General features: G+C 30.6%; 1 protein-coding gene across 2 annotated transcripts in view; it reads left to right on the top strand.

Annotated features, from left to right (window-relative positions):
• The window catches only part of LOC142318888 (uncharacterized), a 409,398-nt gene that overhangs the window by 265,342 nt on the left and 123,738 nt on the right, over nt 1-20,318 (top strand). Inside the window, exons 4-5 of one of the 2 annotated variants that reach the window (XM_075355510.1) lie at nt 2,971-3,140; nt 14,095-14,172. In XM_075355510.1, the coding sequence (XP_075211625.1) occupies nt 2,971-3,140; nt 14,095-14,172 (248 nt within the window). The remainder of the gene's footprint in view (nt 1-2,970; nt 3,141-14,094; nt 14,173-20,318) is intronic. The other variant, XM_075355511.1, reaches the window with a different exon arrangement.

Raw genomic sequence — 20,318 nt, 5'->3', positions numbered from 1 at the left:
GTCATTAAAAGGACATCCTTTTCCTACAGTAAACTGATGCTTTAGACATGGTAATGGGTAGCTTCAAAGGGTTACAGCACTTAAGTGAGATTGAGAAACAACACTGGTAATAAAAGGGCACATTTCGTGATGTTCTGATGATGGCGAGAATTTAATTTCCCGCATTGGGGATGTTGTATGAGAAAGGTTCTGTGTACTTTTCTGTTTAATACAAGAGCTTGTTTTAGACATGCATTCCGCTCCTCTGTTCAATAGAAAGAGACTTTCTCATCCATAACAGAAACATTCTGTCTAAAGGTAAAATTTTAACCTCATGAATTGAGGGTATTTTATATAAATTTCTTTTACTTTCAGTTGAGACGTGTTTTCTACACGGTATATATAAAATTTTATATTAAAATTAACTGCATAGTATAAATAATCAGTTATAAGCGACCTCAGTAGTTCACAATATTAATACATTATTCTTCATTTTAATAAAAATACATTACTCTAACCACGGACTTTACAGTATATTGCGATGAATATTTATCACACCATTATACCGGTTTAATGAAATTAATAAGAGGTGTTTGTTACAAAATTATTTTCATTTTACCGGATTTTCCAGCAAACAAATGAATTCAAGAAGAGAATGCTTTTAAGTTTGTTGTATAAATTACATTCATAATTTTAAACTAAAAAGTGCGTAAAAACACAGATTATAATTTTAAATTACACCATTTATTTAATACTCGTTTTTTTATAAAAAAATGTAACTGATTTTTTTGTTTAAATCATATAATATTAGCTGTTTTTAAAAAAATTGGTTATTTTCTACAATAAATGAAAAAAATATAAAGTTGAAGTATAATTAAAAAATTGACCAACTGAATAACGGATTGCAGCATTAACACTAGATTTACAATTAAATATTTTAACATCAATTTAAGTTATATATTGGTAATAAATAACGCGATAAAAAAAATTTAATTGTGTAAAATATGGTGCGAATCAGAGATATACTGTTTTACGTAGGAAATTTTTCTGTATAGTAACCTGCCACATTAAATGTCATATTTATTGTTTAAGAAGTTGCAGAATTTTGTTATTTATGTAGTTATTAAATTACAAAGGATGGATGAATTAAGATAGTAATCAAAAGCTTACTGACAGAAGTAACATTAGTTTTAAATATTAAAAAAAAAATCTCCTAATATTAAATACAAATACAGAAATTACAAAAAAAAAACAAAAGAAAACTATAATACATCTTTGTAGATTGAAGTGCTCCTAATAGCGAAAAACGGACAATTGGAAAAACAGAAAGAAAATGTAAGCGACGTTTTAAATGCGGTATTATTAGACGACGTTGAAAATTAAATGCGTTTATAATGTTAGAAATTGTTGTCTTAAAACGAATCGAAGAAAAAAATCTGTCTCAGAATCTTGCAAAAAGCCAAATTAGTATTAAGGTTAAATTTATGCTTTTTTTTCTGTAACCTCCGAGTCCACAGTTAAGTTTTGCTTTAGATGATGAGGTGAATGATTTGTAGCGTGTATGTGAATAATACTGTGCCTGACCGGGATTCAAACCCGGGACCTCTGGGTAAAAGGCTAAGACGATACCACTCGCGCCACGGAGACCAGCGGTTAAATTTAAGCTGCCAAGGTTTAGTTGATCTGGTAATAGAGAAATATGTAATGGAAAAACTATAGAAAAGACCACTGTAACATGTAACTGGCTAAATTATATATTAAAAAATTGATGATGCAGTGTGTGATTAACTGATGTTAAAGTGTAAAAAACTAAATATAGATAAATAAATGCTATAAACCACTGAAATGGATGATCCAAAAAATAAATAAACAAATTACACTGTACGTTTATGAAAAATTGATCCACATTTATCGTATTTATTTTTACTTTTTTGTAAAAAGTAAAGGAAATATTGCGGTCGCAAAAAATTTCGGTTTTCAGATTTAAACGGAAATATCCATTTTGATCATCGCATAACTCGAAAACTTTTAGTCGTAGGATGTTGAAATTTTGGATTTAGGACTGCTGTAACATCTAGTTTTTCACCTCCCCTTTTGATTGCAATCCACTGGACCAGAGGTGTCTAAAAAAGCCGAAAACCCAAAACATTTCGATTTGAGAAAATTTTCTTAACTGCAGTAATAAAACTGTATTTATTACTGTACTTTTTAAAACCGAAATAATAAAATTGATATTATAATGGTTATCTTAAATTGTATATTTAAAATATATAACTGAAAAGTCTTTAACATTTAATAGAATAATTTACAGTTTGTTTATTGGTAGAAGTTAGTCTCTTAAAAATAGTCATAATATTTGTTAAAATTCAGAAAAACACTACTTAAAATTTCCATTCGATATCTTATTTCATTCTTGTAATATATATATGGAAATAATGCAGATCTACGTGATAGTCTTCACGTAAATAAGCAAAGCTATAAATTAAATTTTTATTTTATCTAATTTTATTTATTTTTTTTTATTGAATTTATTAATTTTATTCTTACATAGAATTGATAAAATAAACAACACACATCTACAAAATTTCTAATTATAGTAAAATAAATCTCGTACCGAACTAAAGCTGAAGTGATTTGCTCGTGAGCAAACTAACTTTCATTTTTACGAGAGAGTGAACTGACCACTGAAATACATGCACAGTTTTACCCCAGTTTTAATTAAAAACAACCCGGATAGGTTACTACAGGGGTAGAAAATTTTCTACAAAAGCTTTCCACAACCGCAATTATCAAAAATGTTTTTTTTTTTTGTTTTATCTCGTTTATCTTGATTTCTCTTACACAGTGTTACAAATATATATTTTATCATCGAATTAAAACACTTTTAAATAAAAAAAGTGTTTTTACACGTACATAACAAATAGTGAATTTAATAAATTATTTAACATTTTTCTACTTTTTTTGTTATATTAATATTTATCTTTATTTCAGGGTGGAGAGTGTTATAGGAGAACCTAAAGAAACACCAGATGGTCTTTACGACATCTCAGCCAAACTTACAATCGAAGATGGAGAATTCAATTCTCCCACCTTATTCATATGTGAATTAAGAATACCAGAAGCCAATTACAATGCTAGCAGAGAATATCGTTATTTACCAGGTATGTTAAACTTTATGAAATATACGGGCACGCATTGAGAAATTTATAATATATTAATTAAAAACAGAAAATATTTTTATTAAATTAAACAGACATGAATAATTTACCGCGAAGTTGCTACATAATTTGTGTTAACGATCATTTTCAGTTGTTTTCATGAATCATCTCATTGTTGGTTTTGCGTTATACCAACAGGGAAAGCGTCATTACATGAATTTTCTCTTTGAATTAATTAATTTGTCAGTATATTTTTATACGATTTTTAACTAAGGAAATATCTATTCATAGAGATGCAGAAATACATTTTTTATTGTTATATTATGTCGGTGGTTTGTTGAAATAATGAAATAAGCTGAGTTGTTTTGCTTTAAAACAGCGCTTATTAATGTTCTGAAGAGCGTGTATTGAATATTTTATTAGTTTGACCTCTTTAAAATATTGTGGGTTACTGGAAAGTTAAACCAATATTCATATTGGTGTTAAAAACCATGAATAAACTACTGAAACTGAATGGATTATAAAAGAGCAAAGTTTTATTGTTTTACAATACAGTATTTATCATTTTGCTAACATTATTACTCTGGCAGTTTAAATGGTTATTATAGTAAACCAAATAAAATTTACTATTAAAAAATGCTCAAATATCTTAATAAAATTATTTAACCTCAATAAACTTAAACGTTTTAGCTTGAGGCGTTTAAAACTCGGACCTTAAGTAGCCTACGTAGTTTAAGTAGCCAAGTAAGACATATTTATGTTTTTTTAAAGATAGGTTAATTTTTTTAATTGATAAATTATAAAAAATTTCGCGAAAAAAAAATAAACGTCCAATTAAAAAATTATTTAATTTTTTCTTCCCGAATATAAAATATGATATGTTTTTGTACGATTTTACTTCTGCCAGGACACAAATATTTTATTTCGTAATAATATTAAATAATGTTTGATCTTATATTTTCAAATTAACACAAGCGCGGTAAACAGAATAGCTGTACAGACAAGGCTAAAACGACATGGTTTTGTGGTACACACAAATAGAAGAGTCAGCCTCTAGAGAAATATATTATTAACAATGGGGTGTTTGTACTACAAAAGGGTATGAGGTATGGAGTAGAATCGTTAAACCGGAAGGTTCGTGGTCTCCTATGCGGTTAGTTGGTTATATTACCTTTTTAACGGGTGATGATGACACTGTTATAAATAAATAAACTTTTATTTATAAAAAATGTATTTATTATAAAACGTATTAACATTTCTGGTACCTTAGTTCATTTTTATTTTTTCATTCCAATTCAACTGTTATTTTTTTATCACTAGTCGATTTATAACTCGTTTAAATATTCTTCTTTTTGTAATTATCATGATTCTCTGTAAGTAATGAAGGAAAAGAATTGCTGTATAAAAAATAATCTCCATTCAGGGTTTTCTTATTTTTCTTCCTGCTTGAGGATATGAGGTTCAAATATAGTTAAAAATTACACAGAAAATTTTATATGTAGTTCTGTGCGTAATTTTAATTTTATTTTGCTTTTTATGTCGGAAAAGATTTAATTTACAATCAGCGAATTTTCTGTTACACGCCCTGCAGTTACTTCGTTAATTACACCCGTTATCACACCCAATCAAAATACTGCGTCGGTTAGCTCATTCAAGTCCTTGTCTTCGTTATAGCCAAATTCAGTGTTAATAGCCGGTCTGAATTGTGACACTGCCTGGATGAAATCTCACTCTCCTGGTACCTGCCCGTTCTTCCTGGATAATGTAGGCAATTTGAAAAGTAATTAGTCGGTGGTCACCAAGAGTCTCCTCTTCCAACACCTCCCATATCATCAACCTCTGCAAGCCTCTCATGCTGACAAGTGTCATATCTGGGACTCAGACCCTTACTACTCCTCTCAAGTACGTCATTTCGCCTTTCGACTGACGCATTGAAGGTCCACTGAAGCCATAGCGTCCTCAAAAACTCTACCTGTTTGATAATCGATAGGTTGACCTCCAATTACTAGCCTTAACGTGAAAATCTCCACCCACCTCGACGATTTTCGACTTCCATTTGATAATTTCCTGTACCATAATCATCAATCATTCTCCCATGAACTAAAACACGATGTTAGGCGACAGATATACACTAAACTACCCTCGCCAGTTCCACCCTTATATAGACGAGCCTTGCGCCTTTATACTGCTGCTGTACCACAGGAGACTAATAACGGCGCACAAGAATCAGTCGACACAACCCATATATCATCGGCGATTTTTCTCCAATCCAGCTCAATCAGTAATATAATTTCAGTACCTCGCTGGACAGCAGACATCCATAGCTCTTCTGCTTCTGTTTGCATTAAATTGAAAAATTCGTATTAACAGGTGAATTTTCCATCACTGCAGCCCCCATCAGCCCCTCCGACAAGTGGTTTCTCTTTGTTTTCTGTATTAACTGGCTGCTGTTGACATCCACTGCTCTTATGACCCTTTCCATTACATAAAAAAAATAGTTTAGACCGGTCTGGCCATTCGCACTTCGCAGCCATATGGCCATTCTCCCCTCATCTAAACATCTTAATGTTTCCTCCCTCCGGTATACTCTGCAATTAATCCAGCCTATCTGAATCCTCTTAACCTCGACAAACTTAAAATCATATCCTGGCACGATTATCGTGGCATTATGCGATCCTCCGTAAGCCGGCCGCAAGAATGCAACTCTCAAATCCGTCTCCATGTCGCCACCGATATGACCACCTCAGCAGCTGTTGCGTCATGTTCTAAATCCTTTATGTGTTAGTATATAAGGCGACCTCACCGACCAACCTCTCAAACTGCAACCCCTTACACACATTTTACCTGATGGACTACTTTAATAAGCTCATTTCCTATGCATTGACACGTATTTGCACTTAATCGGCGTTCCCTTTCCTAACTGATGGCACTTTAGCCACACTATTATTTACTCTTTCTTTTACGCATTTGAACAGTTAAGTAAAACTTCACCCCTTTATTTGACGGCTCACCCTGTTGGGTCGCCTTCCGGTCTCCAATAGACTCATAAATGTATAACATTCGCTCTTTACCTGCCCGTCTACCATCGCACTCTAGTAATCATTCCAAGATGGTTCCAGTTCTACCAGCCGGCGACACATAAGGAGCTATCACTCCCATATTTCCTAGTTTCCAGCAGCAGTCGGTTATCATCCAATTTACATCCTCTGAGTTCACTACTGTCGTGTAGACAGTACGTCTCACATCTGTTTCCTCACCGCCGAATACATTCTTGGCCCCACGACTGTCAACCAATAATAGTCCACTTTTAATCTCAGCCTCGTCCTCCAATCTCCTGACACTTGGCGCCATCCGATAAGCCTACTCATCTGTTTAGCTGCAATAGGTCGCAAATCATGTATTAACATAACGTCTCGTCCTTTCTTCTCTGTGAATGAAGTATTAGCCATTTCCAGCATCTTGAAAATTTCTTCACCAGAGTGTTTGACAAGTCTAGGAAGCTCATCGTCATCAATGCCCTCCACTAATTTCCTGATTATATCGTCAGCCCTGATTGTTCTGAGCGGCCTTTCAAACCCTGGCCTTATTCTCGCTCTACAAACGCTGCATAACCTCTGATTCTCAGACCTCTCTGGCTGTGCAGTCGCTTATATCTTTCGAAGTAGTTCATCCAACCAACCGGTTGAAATAAACAGACTAACCCGCTGCACCAAGCTAACCAGGACCGCAGACGTGGACTTAAATGGATATACTTATTGTAATTACATTACTTGGGCAGAATTGTTATAAAATTAAAATGACTGTTTCCTATTTTATCTAATTGAAATAATCATCAAAATATTTTAAAATTAGCAATAAAGAAAATGTTTTAATTAATCCTGAGGAAAGTAAGCTATATATATGTTTGATACTTAATAATAGTGTATAAACTCTTCTCTTAATCTATTATGAGTACTTGCTTCTCACAATTTGAAAAACTTAAAAAATTTTATCTGGTTTAAATGAATTACTATCGGAATAGAGAATCCAATCTAAAATTTCTTACCTTTTGTATTTCATAATAAATAAAAACAGTACTGGTTACGAAAAAGTTAATATACGAGTAATAATAATGTCAGTGATCATTTGCTATTCTTTATTAAAGTAGCCTGCCTGGAAATCAAATATTTTAAATGGTATATACTGTAACATTCAAACTGAAATTGCTTGAGCATTTGTTTTGAATTGTGGTAAGTTGGTTAGCCGTTGATTTTAAGGATAATAATGTTTTTGATTTTTATTTACAGTGAAAATAAATCTTTATTTTTTCAGCATTTATAAACCATGTTCATGTAGGATATCTTATCTTAATATTTTGATCAGAGGAATCACATCATATGCTCGATTTCATTTACGTTTTATGTTTTTGATGTGCTCAGTAGGGCGACTACTATCTCTTATACTGTTTATTTGTTCTATATATTAAGTATTTTATTTTAAAATACTACAATAAAATATATTTAGGTATGCAGTATATAAACTGGTGAAGATTCGCTTAAAAGAAAAAAGGACAGAGGCTACTGTTAAATGTGTACATATTTACAGTGTTTATTTTCTTATAAAAATGTAGGTCAAATTTTTATCAGAGAGTGAAAAAGATTAAGATAGCATAACAAATATTCTATCTTAAAATAGGACATGTAGACGATGTTAAGTTTAACAAAAGTAAGTTATTTATATAAGTAAGTTCATTATATTGACTGACAGCCCTTTTGTATGTGAGCCAGTTTTTTCGTAAGCCATGCCAACGAACACCATACGAAACAATATCTAAATACAAGAGAGCGGCCCATATTACAACGCGCAAAGTCTCTTTAAACAACGTTTTAACTTAATTTATTACTTTTTGCGTCCCCTATCTTTTTTCTTCATGCAATATGCATGCAAATTGTTATAAAGTTCACTTAGTTGAAAGAATATTGGAGAATAGTTTTTTGCGTTAATTATTATATAAAAACAAACGAGTGAACACTGTGTAATTGACAAACTGATAAAAATATCCTATTAATTATTTATGCAGGAAATTTTGTTGAAGTGTTTTCAAGTTGATGAATTTTCCAGAACGATTTCCTTCTGTTTAGAAATTATCTACGCGAGTAATACTGTATTTTCTTATATATAAGTATTCTTTTGACGTTAAACAGAAAGGTATAGTATAAATGAGGTATAGGATACGTTAGAACATATTAAAATTTCTCTATTCTGCCGAATGCAATTAATTCTATGTCTATATTTAATATGTAAAGCCCCTAATTGGAAAATATTTCTTCACTGGATTCATAAAAGAAACCAAATCATTTTATTAATTTGAATTTATCTTTAAACAAATACGCAAGAAATCGTAATAACTTACAAGATCATAATCATATTAATTCATATTTAATTAATGTTCGAACTTCTTCTCAAGAACAATTTTTTTCAATACGCTACAAAGAACTCCATCAAACTGCTCAAGGAACTTTCCAGGTTGTGAGCATGCATCACGCACACGCAATTCTTCGTAAGATCTGAGCTTTTTCACTGAAGTTTGAAGGATCACATTAAAATTGACAATTTTTGGTTTAACAGCTTAACAAATATAAAATACAAAAACCGCTTTTCGTCCAGAACTACCGAAACTAAGAAACTATTAATAACACATATAGGTTTTCTAAAGGAAAATTTCAATAATACAAAGAGTTAGGTTGCATTTATAAGTATTTAAATTAACTATAAAGTATTTGGCCATACAATTACTTTTGGATTGTCCATTTCGTGGCGCTGAAATTTACCGTTGTATGTTTCAAACTAATTAATTAAATCCTTTGAAATAACTTTATCTAAAATGATAAGCAGAAATAAAAACAAAAAAAATTTAACCAAGCATTCATTTTTAAACGAAGATACAACTGTAAATTATTGTATCGATCTTTTAGTATTCTGAAAACAATTAACATATTTTTTTAAATAAGTTAACATGAATTATACCTTTTTTTTATACCTTAGTTTACCGTATCAAAACTGTAATTTATACCTGAAACTTTTTTCTATCCAATTTAATTTACTTTTACTTGCAAGAATTGCTACATCTTTAATAATACATTTTATGATCAAAATATTTACGTTTGCCACTAAAAATGATAAAATAAAGATGCAAAAAATTATTTTTAAAATTATAAAATCTAACAACTTTTACATAGAATTACTGTTTAAATATGATATCCTAGCAATCTAGGACCACATACCATTTAATCAGATCTTTAATTAGATTACAGACTTTTTAAGGTTTGTAAAACTAAAATATATGTAGATGATAGATTTCCTGTAAAAGTGTAATTAAGGAACCATATTTTAAATGTATATTTTATAATCTAACAGTTCTTGTTTGGTGTTTGTTTCATTTTTAGGTTAAACAAATATAGTATTCTGAATTTAGCTTTTTCCATTGATTTTACAATTGAAAAGAGCCATATTAAGTTTTTACTAAAAAAAAAAACTTTAAAGAAAGTGTTTGCAGTTTGTAATACAGAAGTAATAATCAACAGTTATTGAATCATGTACAAGCTAATTATTGAAATGGAAAATTTTATGAAGTAAAACAATAAAATTACTCGAAATAACAAAATTTATAATACAAAATATTAACGGGAAAACAAATGAAGATATGTTTTTACGCAAATTATTAGTTTTATGATTTAAAATCCAAGTTAAATATGTTCTACAGAACGTTTTCCTCTTCAATAAACAGATAAGGAAATGGAAGATAGAATTTTGTACACGCATTTGTTAAATAAACTAAGTTCACCTTTATTTTACATGGTATTTAAACCAAGTTCCCTGCAATTTTAATTCAATATTTATTAATTTAGAGAATCGTGGCCAATGCCATATCTATTTTAGTCTTAAATGCTATTTTTAACCTAAAATAAGTTAAATCTTTACCATACTGGATTCAACATAATTTTAAAAAAAGCACTAAGGATGCTTATTTGTACAACTTTCCGACTTAAAATAAAAAATCTATTAAACGAATGTCAACGATTTATTTAAAATTTGTAAAAAAATGTTAAGAGATAAATTAATCATTACAAGTCATAATTAATTATAAAATGAATCAATAAATTATCATGATTACATTTGTTTTTGAGTATTATTTTCTTTTAGGCCAAAAGATTTTCCAAAGAAGTGACCACAGTCAGTAAGCTTTTTATTCTTCAAATGGAGAGATACATCAATACGGATTTTTTTCTTCAATTTTTCGTTAAATTTTACCTGCAAATGATGTGTTGTTATGTGACCAATAGTGAGATTTAAAAAATTAGGTTGAATCCAATATGGCAGAAAAAAGGTGATTGCCAATATTTTAGAATAAGTTAAGAATAATATTTATGTCCAAAACTGATATCTTAACCAAAATGACGGTCACGATTTTTTAAGTTGGTCTAAATTAACAGTTATAGGCAAATATAGGGGGGAAGCTTACTTAATATACACATTGTGTTTAAAATTATTTCTGAATTTGCTATGGCAAGTGTTTATATTTTATTATATAGGTTTTTTATTATATAAGTTATATCATATTCTGATTTATAACCCTATTCACTGAAAGTAAATCGAACTCGAATACCATTTGACAAACATAGGTGCTCCCAATAATTTCACCATCAGATTATTCATCAAATACCTTTACCGTAATGTCATTTGAAGTTTCTAGTATTCTGCGGCCATTACCTAAATACAAAAAGTTTGTTTAGTTAAAAGGGAAGTTGACGACAACGCTGAGTTCTTGGTTGACATGTCTTACAATTGATTGCCATGACACCTACAAAGACGTTATTCAATGTCACCCTCTTCATTATTCGACACCCTTAAACCACCCTTTCCTCAACACTACAGCCTGTTGAATAATTCAATCTGCTTCAATGTTTTGGCGTAATTCCCGGACTCGTTGAGTAGGTTCGTATTCAATAGGTGGTGCACTCAGTCGCTCAGCCTCATCATAGGAATCTTGTTCCAATTAATAAATTAACAGATCCGCTAACTGATTCATTTGCATATTTAATTGCTTTTCACTGATCTAAGTTATAATTAATACGGGTTTGGCATCGGAGTAACTTTAGTTTTGTATTTCCTGACACTAGATTTCACTGAGTCTGTTATGATTTATATCGACAAAATATCATTTGGAAACAATGGTAACAAATATCCTTGTTTTAAATACAAAGCTTTGTTGCTGAATTTTTATTTTTTTAGTAAAGATAAAAGAATATACTATCTTAACTACCAAACTACCATCCCGATCCACATGTAGTTATATATTTTCGATGAAAATGTTCTTAGTGTTTTTAAGGATTTAGTGAACTAATTTTTTTTCATTTTGAGTCATTAGCGAAAAACTCAACGCTAAATTATGATGTATGTAACCCCTTTAGATAATAATCGATTTTTGTTTTATATAGAATTGAGCGAATGTTATGACTATTTTGTTACGACCTTCCTTTCCATGTTCAGTTTATATTAAATTATATACTTTTTTTTTAATAATAAAATCAAAACATTTTACTTTTAAAATTAAGCAATAGAATAATAATCAATACGAGGTTTTAAATTTCACAACCATACGTTTACACAACTATTAACTTATACTCAACATACATTTGTAGCACGGGCGCGTGGGTGTGTTTATCTGTGTGTATGAGGGTGCATGCGGTCGTCAAATTGCTCCGACGGCTTTTGGCACATTTTTGAGGGCTTATGGTATCCCAGAAACGGCCTGTTTGAGGTTTTGTATCGGTGGCCCTGAGAAAAGCTATTTCTGCGTTTGATGAGGAACCCCAGAGAAGGGCTATTGAGTTTGGTAGCTGGTCTTCGGCGATGTCAGTTCGGCTCCAAGAGCTGTAGTCGGGGATTTGCGGGTCGTCCAGGGAATCGGACTGAGCTTCCTCTCAGTGACAGTTGGGTCCTCACTGCAGAATAGCAGTGATACCCCCCAGTAGTGGTGGATCGGCGTCGGTCGTTGTCCGCCGGCGTTGCCGAATTGGTTCTTCATGAGCGTTTTTCGTCCGGCTCCGACTTCACCGCTACGCTTCCTGGGGGCTAGTGGGCTTCATTCCGGTCCGGCCAGGCCTGCTGTTCCGTCGGGGATATCGGCATCAGCTTAGAGATCCCACGTTGGACCAACCAGGGGACTTCTTTCTTCTTCTTCTTCTTAATTTACTCCTTGTGATGGTCCGAGAGTGAATACTTTTGCATAAGTGTTGCTGCTTATAAGCCGCCGGTGCGTAGTGGGGTGCCGCGCCAACGTTGTGGTGTATTGCGCGGACAGCTGTTCTGGTGAGAGGAGCGCCTATGTACGCGTGTAGGTGAACTGCAGGCTCCCCGTCATCTACCGGCTAGCGTCAAACTATGTGGCAACAGTGGGTTTATATATGTATATTTATATATTTGTAAGTGTATACAAACAGGCAAATAGAATGTATTTAGAATAGTTACAGCAGAATTTTTTTTTTAAAGTAAAGATTATAAAACTAGAGATATTTTCATTGATTTCATGAAATATTTTGTTTTTCCAAGTGACATAAAGGTTTTGTCCAATTATAGTTACGAGAAATGATGTAGAGATAAATATAATAAATAATTTTAACTGTAACTAATTACATTAACTATGATGAAATATATAGCATATAGAAATGCGAATACGTATAAAATATCATGGTAACATTTTGAAAAATCATGTTAGGAATAACTTGGTGGTGAATAAACATGAATAAATTGTTAACGCTAATGAAAAAAAAATTAATCATTTTTTTGATTTGGACTAATTTAAAACTAATATTTCAGTCAGAAATACTCATATCCTACGTATTTTTACATATTATATTAATTCAATCAACCAAAGTACCTCTTGATAGATTGCAGTTTCACTGAATCTATAATCACGGTTTTGTTACACATTTAGAATTTTAGAAAATAAATAATGCCAAATTTTCTCGCAAGTAACCTACTTTAACCGCTAATATAATGATATTATATACATCAAACAATACAAATTGGTATAAAAAGAAGATACGATAATTCATGATGTATTTTTAAAATACATCTCTTATGCACATCCATGACCTGCCGCAGATATCACCCTCCCCATTGCAAGCTGTCACACCATTCCATGCTTATCTACCCCCAGTGTGGTGATCATTGCCATGAAAGGAAGAGCATGATCACCTAACAGAAAGACGCAACTGGAGAAAGAGAAGTTCTAAGAGTTCGACCGGAGAACGCATACCAACATCGATATGAGGATTTGAGCTGCGTACTCCCGCAGGCTTTCCTCTCACCATTCTCACCTTCCCAGAAATGACACTCTTCACCATCTCAGAGACCACGCTCCACTTTTCAGTGGAATCCAATATGACACCATTAATATTGCTGGCGTAAAGAAGGCCCATCACCGCGACACACCTTGCCCTCGAATTCGTCCACCTAACCCACGCGAAAACGACATTTTTGGCATTATCACGGGTACCGCAGTAAGGGCACTTTTCGTCCTCGCTGCGCCCACACCGGAACTGGTTCGCCCGGAAACAACTGTGGTTAGTCAGAAGCTGGATGAGCTCATAATTGATCTCACGGAAGCCCTGTCCAAGGCGCAATCAGCGGAATCAACCGGAAGGTCACTTACTCTTGGTGGACCTTTGGATCCTTGGTATACAATACTTTTTAGAATAATCAGTCGTAGCGTTTCTCTGTATATTCTATGCTGTTTTTTAACATTAGTATTTACCTAATATTGAACCATGCAATGAATGGTATCTTGCTATTAATTATCATTTCTTTACTTATTTTTGTTTTGTGGAACTGGTGGTGGATTGTTTTTAATTTTTTTTTTTAATTTTATTTTTTTGGTAGTAATGACAATGAATATATTTTGGTATTTCTTCAGGGTCTGCGACAACAACTACTACTTCAACCGAACCACCGGGTACCGAATCAACATCCAATGAAAGCTTTCTGGCCACTGGTAAGCGTTTATATTATACGGTGGCGGGACTCCTTGTATATATGCATAGTTTTTACATGATTTATAAGATATGTGAATGAGGAATGTAATAAAATTTATTTCAGTATTTATTAATTAACTATGAAATTCTGAACTTAATCATTATGTTCTTCAATAGTAGTTCCATATAATGTAGCAGTAATATCTATTAATGCTAAACTAATTTTACAGACATTGACTTTGCATTTATCTAAACGGACGATGCAACTTTTTCCCAAACTTAAGAAAAATTGTGTTGTTTCTTCTATAATTACTTTTTTTTAGAAAATTTTTACATTTTCAGTTAAGATGTTACGTAAAAAACCGTTTGTATAAACTAATCAGTTATTTTTGAGTTACAAAAATTTAATTTTTTATATTTTTCTAGAAATTAGATTTTATAATTATGATCTAGGAATTTTAATTTAATCACGGTTTGATTTCATTTCGATTAATATTATTTCTCCTTTGTACTGAATATAATAGTATATTTGTAATAATAAAAATATCCTAAATAAATTTTTCATTTTCTTTAAATGGGTATGGTATTTACAAGGTTTCAGTTTGGTGATTTTTGTTTTACTATAATCATATTACATAGCATGACGATTATTTGAATTTTGATTGGATATAAGAAAACAAATTTTTGTCTTATTTTAGTTGAATGCATATGATTTTTTTAGTTTTTTTTTATACCATGCATGTTTTCATTACTGAAATGTATAGGTTTCTTAGTTTATTTTAAAATTTTTCTGAAATAAAATTTTATATAACTTTTTCTTTCATGTAGTAATCAAAATATTAGGTACATTATGAAACATTATTATATTCTTCAAAAACTTAAGTAATAAAAAGGAAATTGTAAAATGTCCCTTGTTCTTTTGTGATTCAAAAAGTAGTAATAAGAATATTATATTTCTTACTAAATATAAAGATAAAGAACTTTTAGAAAATCAGGTTTTTTCGTTTTTATGCTTGTCTCGTTTAAGAAACAAATATTTTCTGAAGCAAGGGTAGTAGTAACAAAATTAAATTGAAAAGCCGAATAAAAGCAAAAAGACAAAAATGCTAACGGCATTATTTAATCGACTATCTTGTATCTTCATGCTTAAGTTAGATAAACGGAAAATTTATTGCCTAAAATAAAACATTTTAAATTCTTTCCACTTTAATTTGATACAATTAAATGTTACTATACCAAAAATTATTTAAATAAAAATCTTTTCTAATAATTTGATTTATTTGTAATAAACAAATCCAAACGTATTTATATTTTTATGCGTATATATAGCAGCCCTAATAATATATATAAATGTAATAATTAAATTTTTGTTTAGATTTATTTATTTGTAGAGCATAAATGTGTTGGTAATACCCACTTATTTTCAGAAGAATATTTCTCAATTTTAACCTAATTTTATTTTATTGGGGTAAGGATATTATTATTAACAGTCAGGAATGAATTTTTAATTGCTAATTTTCCTATAATAAAAATCGCTTATTAAAAATTAAATTTTGCATTTTGTTTTATTACGAAGATATTCCATTTGCTCTACATTCCTCAAAATATGTTTCGAAGCATGTGTGTGCTTCTACATGAGTCAGCTAAAATCTTACTAGATAGTTAAAAAAAGAAAAATTTTCAGATAATTTTGAATATAAACCGGATAAGTAATTAAAATTTAATTTATGCAAATGTTAATTTTTATCGTCATTGTGGTAGGATAAGACCAGCCTGTATAAATCTTGAGTCGTAAGATGTCCTCCTAAGTCTTTTTACGCTGTATTGAAATGATATAGAATTTATATTAAACTTTTACTTTAAGTAATTTAAATATATAATGAAAAATAATACAAGTAATTACTAATTTTTCTTTCTGTTTTTATGTTGTAGAATAGAAAGTTATTGTAAATAAGTAATATTTTTTGGCCATAAATATTCAAACAACTATTTTCAAAATGTACTTAACATTTTCTCAAGGTAAAAGAAAAAAAATTCGATTTTAGTATTTTTTTCTATTAAAGTTACTCTAAATTAATTCAGAACCGCTAATTGCTAACGTCAACAAAATAAATGATAGGTGAGGTACTATAAAAATTTTACTATTTTAATTAATACCCTGTTACCAAACTGTAGGTAAAGAACTTATAGTTTAAAAATAAATACGAGTAATATTAATGAATTTAAACTACGTATACTTTCTGATTTATTTGTAAAGTACAAATTCAATTTTTCGGTCACCAGTTGTCAGGCTATTTTTAACGCTATTCTTATTATTTTTTTGTTATTCCGTTAATTGTAAAAACAAATTATTAACTGGGATTAAAAAAAAAAGTTTACGTATAATGTATGAAATAAATTGAAGCCATTAAATGGAAATAAATGAGCTCGTAGCAGTTTAACAAAATAACAATTGATTATAAAATAAAACTGTAGAATCAAACACACTATATTGGATAAAATCAAAACAGACAAAAATAAAGTATATTTTACTGAATTAGATAAAACTCGACAAAGCTTTTAATTTGTACTTTATATTCTATTGGAGTAAATGATTAAACTGCTTTCAACAAAGTTCAAAAACTTTTCGGTTGTTATTTAATTGACTGTAGAGAACATAAGTTTACACGAACTTAATTTTCATTAATAAGAAAAAATAAAATAAGCTTATGTATATAACTGGAATTTTTATTTTTTTTATAAATATAATTTAACAACATGACATTAATTAACTTTCGTAAACGGCAAAAATTCGTTTATTTATTAGTATCTGTTTACAATGCATTAAAATGATCGATTTTTAAATTCTCTCCCGTTTAAGTTAGAAAAAAAATAAAATAAATTTATTCATATGTAATAAAAAAAATAAGTATTTATTTTTTATATTACATGTAATTCTGCACACATAATGAATCTCGCAAAAATTATCAGTTGGTGGGTTTACCAGCATTGAGAAATAATCATTAGAATTTCACGTTTGCATGAGGAGGGGAGTCTGCCTAGATGGAGTTCATATCCCTCATTCGGACAACGTACGATACCTAGGACTTCAATTGGACCACTGCGTAACGTAGGAAAATCACACGAGAGAGAGAAGAGAAAGCAATTATTAAACTTACGCGGTTGAACTGGTTACTAGAAAGGAAGTCAGTGTTATTTTTAAGTAACAAACTGTTGTTGTATAAGGCGTTTTTAAAGCCAATATGGACGGATTTACGGGATACAACTTTGGATTACGGCAAGTATTAGCAGTATCGACATCATCCGAAGGTTCCACAACAACAAAGTACTGAGGAAAATTTCGGAGACGCCATGGTTTGCGAAGAACAAGGAGATCCATGATTACCTAGGGATTATGGATAGCAATGAAGATGTGGGAAGACTGAAAAGTTTGCATGTGCTGGATTTCGAGATTATTGTGCGGTAAATACTGTCTTTTTCTTTGTTTTATTGACAGTTTATTTGTTGTGTTATTTATCCCTTTTTGCTTTATTCATTTCTTGTTGATCTATGTGTATTTTTTTACGGGCTTTGTGTGCAATTTTTGTTATATTTTATTATTAATTTTATTGTACGTTGTTCAGGTTTTTATTTTCCTGTCTTGGGAGGTATTGCTGAATACCTCGCTTTTACTTTATTATTGCTTTATATGATTTACTTATATTTTAGATAATTTGAGGAACTGATTTTAAATGAAAACAGTATAACAAAAAAAATTTCAAATTTTTTATTAATTTTAATGAAGGCAAGATGATTTAATTTAAATCTTCATTATCATATATAATTTAGTTTTATATATACGAGGTCTGTATATAAAGTAATGAGATTGGTTCAGAAAAAAGCTTTTTATTTACAATCCAATTATACATGGTCTCTATCACCTTCAAAGTAGTTCCCTTGGGAAACCACGCAACCTTCAAACGGTTTTCCCACTCTTCACGGTTTTCCCACTCTTTATAGCAGTGTTGGAACTCAGAAACCGTAATATACTTCGGATAGTCGGTTATCTTTTTTTAATGTTTTCTACTGTTCCAAAATGGTGTCCTTTGAGGTGTTTTTTTAAAGTTGGGGACAGGAAAAAGTCGCAAGAACTCAAATCAGGTGAGTAAGGTGGTTGAGGATATACAGGAACTTTCTTCTTTGACAAAAACTCACTAATTGAGAGTGCAGTGTGACAAGATGCATTGTCATGATGCAGCATCCAGTTATCGTTGATGGCTCTTCACACCCGGGAACTTTTTTCCGCAGTTTTTCAAGAGTTTGTCAGCAAACATTATGATTTACAGTCTGTCCTGTAGACAAAACCTCCTTATGGAGAATGTCATTACTATCAAAGAAACAAATTAGCAACGTTTTGATTTTTGATTTGCTCACTTTTGGTTTTTGGGACGTGGTGAGTTTGAAATACGCCACTCCTTTCTCTGGCGTTTTGTTTCTGGGTCATACTCAAATATCAACAATAATCACCAATCATAACAATTTTTTTTTTTTTAAATCAGGATTAGTTTCAATTTGCCCAGAAGATCGCGACACACTTCCACCCGTTGTTTTAATGTTCAACAGTGAAGTTTTTCGGGACCAATTTTGCATAAACGTTTTTCAAGTCCAAAACGTTTGTGAAAATTTGATGGACTGTAGTACGGGTCAAATTCAATCGTTCTGCAACCACTCTGACAGTTAGTCGTCGGTCGTACCGTATCAAGTCTCTAATTCGCTTAAGATTGTCATCACTTTTTTAAAAATTGATAACGGTCTTCCAGAGCGTGGATCGTCCGCCAACTGATTCCCGGGATCTGAAAATGCTTTAAACCGCCTAAAAACTTGAGTTTGTGGTAGAGCGTTATCTCCATACGCCCTTTACAATTTTGAAAAAGTTTCAGTAGTATTCTATAAATCAGCTGCTCATAAAAGCATATTTTTACTAGTAATTTTACAGTGTGGCCACTTTGGCTGCCAAAAATAAACTAGTCTCATTACTTTATTTACAGACCTCGTATATTTAGTTTTATATATATATTTAGAGTTTTGACTACGGGTACATTTCAGAAACAAGACATACACAGCAGCACAGAAGTATTAAATTTTCAAAAGGTACTGTACAATAATAAAGTTGCATGGCGGTTCCAAAATATTAAATATATTTTATATATTCAATAATAATTCTCTCACAAAATTTCATTTCTGATTGGAAGAGAATTTAGAGAAGACTTAATTAACGCCTATTATAATATTGTTCGGTAGAATAACGAAAAGAAATTTAACAAAAATATTTTGATTCTTTTTTTGTGCAATATAATTTTAATTAATTTCAAATAATCTGAAAAGATAAATCACAACTTTCTATAAAAATATTTTGCCGTAATGTAAGTTTCGATGCGGTTAATAATAAATTGTTTAGCTTCTTTTCTTACTATCAAGATATCTTTATTTTTTAGTGGATTATACAGAGAAAATTTCTGTACTTTCCAGTAACATTCACATGGAATGAATACAATTGGGAAATTTTTTAAAGAAATGACGGTCATTTATATATAAATTACTTGAAGTTATCTTGAAAGGGATACATTAAAGTGTACACATAAACACACACACGGAGTTGAATTAACTTAAATAAAAAAAATAAAAATAATCACCGTTACGTGAAATCTGCATTATTCAGGCATTTTATACTTTACTATGAATAAAATAAAAACTAATTTAAAATATATAAAAAATATTTTTAAAACAGTCATTAGCCTATTGTTTTATCCTTACATTAGTGAATAAATTAAATTTTTTACTGGTGATTCATGTGTAATAATTTCGCTTGTGCGTAAATAATGAGAGGAAAAACTACGAGCAAATGATGCCATGCATTTTCGTTACTACAATAAAAAGTATTGATATTTTTTTGTAATATACAGGATGTAAAATAAAATAATCGTGTTTTGGTTTGACCTGATTACAAGAAAAAATTCTTTAATGGTTTTAAATAAACATCATTGATGTAAAATTATGTTCAAAAAACAAAAACAAGTTTCCTCATATTAACTATTTTATATTTATATATATAAACTGTTATATGAAAATAACGTGGATAACAAGTGCTGTGTTAATTTTACTGTATTTAGTAATCTATGTTTATTTA

The sequence above is a fragment of the Lycorma delicatula genome, chromosome 2, assembly GCF_047948215.1.
Source record: "Lycorma delicatula isolate Av1 chromosome 2, ASM4794821v1, whole genome shotgun sequence".
Taxonomy (NCBI): domain Eukaryota; kingdom Metazoa; phylum Arthropoda; class Insecta; order Hemiptera; family Fulgoridae; genus Lycorma; species Lycorma delicatula.
This window is presented reverse-complemented; position numbering and strand designations above follow the sequence as displayed.